General features: G+C 39.1%; 1 protein-coding gene across 1 annotated transcript; it reads right to left on the minus strand.

Annotated features, from left to right (window-relative positions):
- Nucleotides 1-1,555: 1,555 nt before the first annotated feature.
- Nucleotides 1,556-2,722, minus strand: LOC147347239 (olfactory receptor 2B8-like). Its single transcript, XM_086370582.1, has one exon. It carries the CDS (start codon nt 2,516-2,518, stop codon nt 1,556-1,558), a length of 963 nt encoding a protein of 320 aa, XP_086226708.1. The 5' UTR covers nt 2,519-2,722.
- Between the last annotated feature and the right edge of the window lie 591 nt (nt 2,723-3,313).

The raw sequence follows: 3,313 nt of genomic DNA on the forward strand, positions 1-3,313 counted from the left end.
AGTATATGTTTTTTTGGAACTCTCTTGCTTTTTCAATGGTCCAACAGATGTTGGCAATTTGATCTCTGGTTCCTCTGCCTTTTCTAAATCCAGCTTGAACATCTGGAAGCTCACAATTCACGTACTGTTGAAGCCTGGCTTGGAGAATTTTGAGCATTACTTTGCTAGTGTGTGAGATGAGTGCCATGATTAAAAACTTCTGTAGAATGGCATGCAGAGTTGTAAAAATATTCTGTAAGAGGTTGCTAGCAGGAAAGGATAAGTGAACAGTCAGAGGCACAGAGCTTTCTACAGGTACACCCCTTTTCTTCAGAACAGTGTAGAGAACCACAGCATGTACTTGGCTCCTGGATGAGCTTCCATTCTTGTTTGATTTAAATTATATTACATATACAACAGGTACACTGACAGCATTTTGAAGAAAGTATATGAAAAGAAGAAATGAACTGCCCTCTTGATGGTCTATAGGTGCATTCCACCAATTTTGTAGAATAATTTAGTCATTTCAAGTAGTCATCTTTCTGCTTTTTAAAGAAGTCTCAAGATCACTTCCTTAATTGCCAGTTTTAGTATTCTATGTATAAGAAATCATATTTGGATATTAGTTTTTAAACATCATTAGAAAAGACAGCGTAAAAATGAAATATTGAATTAAAACCTATAAATGCTAATTATCCACTTTTCAAGCTGCTTCATTATTTCATGAGGAGAATAATCAATATTTGACTTTCTATGAAATACTAGGGTGATAATAGTAACAATAAGCCACTGTTATTTGGGAGTGAAAGGAATAATGAAACTTGGTAAAGACATTCTGGGAGTGTGGTGTTTGAATTACAAGGGGTGTTGGCTTAAAGCTCAACATTCAGAAAACTAAGGTTATGACATCCAGTCCCATCACTTCATGGGAAATAGATGGGGAAACAGTGGAAACAGTGTCAGACTTTATTTTTGGGGGCTCCAAAATCACTGCAGATGGTGACTGCAGCCATGAAATTAAAAGACGCTTACTCCTTGGAAGGAAAGTTATGACCAACCTAGATAGCATATTAAAAAGCAGAGACATTACTTTGCCAACAAAGGTCCATCTAGTCGAGGCTATGGTTTTTCCTGTGGTCATGTATGGATGTGAGAGTTGGACTGTGAAGAAGGCTGAGCGCCGAAGAATTGATGCTTTTGAACTGTGGTGTTGGAAAAGACTCTTGAGAGTCCCTTGGACTGCAAGGAGATCCAACCAGTCCATTCTGAAGGAGATCAGCCCTGGGATTTCTTTGGAGGGAATGATGCTGAAGCTGAAACTCCAGTACTTTGGCCACCTCATGCGAAGAGTTGACTCATTGGAAAAGACTCTGATGCTGGGAGGGATTGGGGGCAGGAGGAGAAGGGGATGACAGAGGATGAGATGGCTGGATGGCATCACTGACTCTATGGACATGAGTCTGAGTGAACTCCGGGAGTTGGTGATGGACAGGGAGGCCTGGCGTGCTGCAATTCATGGGGTCGTGAAGAGTCAGACACAACTGAGCGACTGAACTGAACTGAACTGAACATTCTCCTAAGCCGTGTTCCACCCTTGCTCCAGTTCTCTCCCTAGCAGCTTCTTTACTGCTTCCTTTATATCCTTATTCCTCAAGGTGTAGATGAGGGGGTTGAGCATTGGAGTTACGAGTCCATAGAAAAGTGCAAGAAGCTTGCCCTTCAACTTGGCAGAATTGTTCTTGGGTGCCATATATGCATAACCACTAATGGCTGAGCCATAGAACATAACGACCACAAGCAGATGAGACCCACATGTGTTGAAGGCCTTCTTTCGACCCTCAGAAGATTGGATTCTTACCACTGACCTAACAATGTTGATGTAAGAGAACAGGATTAATCCCACTGGGATAACTTTTATGACCACCACAGCAGCATACATCTCCACTTCATTGATCCATGTATCAACACATGATAATTGAAGCATGGCAGGTACTTCACAGAAGAAATTCTCCACCTGATATTGACCACACCGAGGTAACAGGAAAGTCAACACTGTTTGCACCAGAGAGTTGCTGAAACCTGTTACCCAAGCCACCGCTGCCAGTTGTTGGCATAGCCGAGAATGCATGATAACTGAGTAATGCAGAGGCTGGCAGATAGCTACATAACGATCAAAGGCCATTACTGAGAGAAGGACACATTCAGTGGATCCTAAGCCAAGGAAGATGAATAGTTGAGCTATGCAGCCTCCGTAGCTGATATTTCTCCAGTGGCTCTGTATGTTGACCAGCATCTGGGGGACAGTGGAGGTAGTATAGCAAAGGTCCGAAAAAGAGAGATTATCCAGAAAGAAATACATTGGGGTGTGAAGTCTAGGATCAAGGCGCGACAAGATAATGATGGCTGAATTCCCAAGTAGAGTCATTATGTAGAAAATGGAGATGGCCACAAAAGCAACCATTTCTAGTTTGGGCCATTCAGAGAAGCCCACCAGAACAAAGCCCTTAGAGTGATGAAGAGTGTTATTGAATCTTCTCATTGCTCTGACTCTACTTGCTAGAAACACCACAGGCAGATTTTGGAGCTTGATTAGCCTTTGCTTAGAACTTAATGCTGGTTCATGAACCTACATGTAATAGAGGAACTGGGTAGGGGATGCTGAAACAAATAAAATCATTAATGTATTTCTTTCTATTACCTAGGCTAGAAGAATGAGAGTTAACGATAATACATCTATATTTTAACAACCATATTTTAAGCCATGACTTTCATTTGGTAAGCACATAGCTAACTAAGTAGAGGTATTACAAAAGTAAATACTGTAAAGATGTATTACACAATATTCGTTGCAAAAAGAAAGTGTTGATCCGTTAAGATGGAGAGACACCGAGACTTCATTGGCACTTCATTAAATCTCTAATTCACTCAATATATTTTTTAACTCATTTTTTTTTCAATTCAGTTCACTTTCTTGCTGATCTTAATGCATTTATATTATAGCAGATGAAATTTACCATCTTTGATAGGCACTGTCAGTTAAAGAATATAAATCCTCCTTTTTAATTACTGTATGTCTCCTTTCTGCTTATTGTAATTAAGTTAACACAGATAAAATTCTAAGGACCAAAGACAATCCCTTATAGAATTAATTTATTATCACATTTAGCCAAGAAATGGTTAGTAGAAGTTAACATAAGTAGGACTAAAATTTTCACTTATTTTACTTATGTTGAACACATTTCTACCAAGTAGTATATATTTATATCAAAAAAGTTTTGATATATATATATGTCTATATATATATATTTATATTTTAAAAGTTTGTGTTTTCCGT

This window comes from Bos grunniens, chromosome 23 (genome assembly GCF_055505025.1).
Source record: "Bos grunniens cultivar Pamir isolate PY7600 chromosome 23, Bosgru_T2T1.0, whole genome shotgun sequence".
Classification (NCBI taxonomy): domain Eukaryota; kingdom Metazoa; phylum Chordata; class Mammalia; order Artiodactyla; family Bovidae; genus Bos; species Bos grunniens.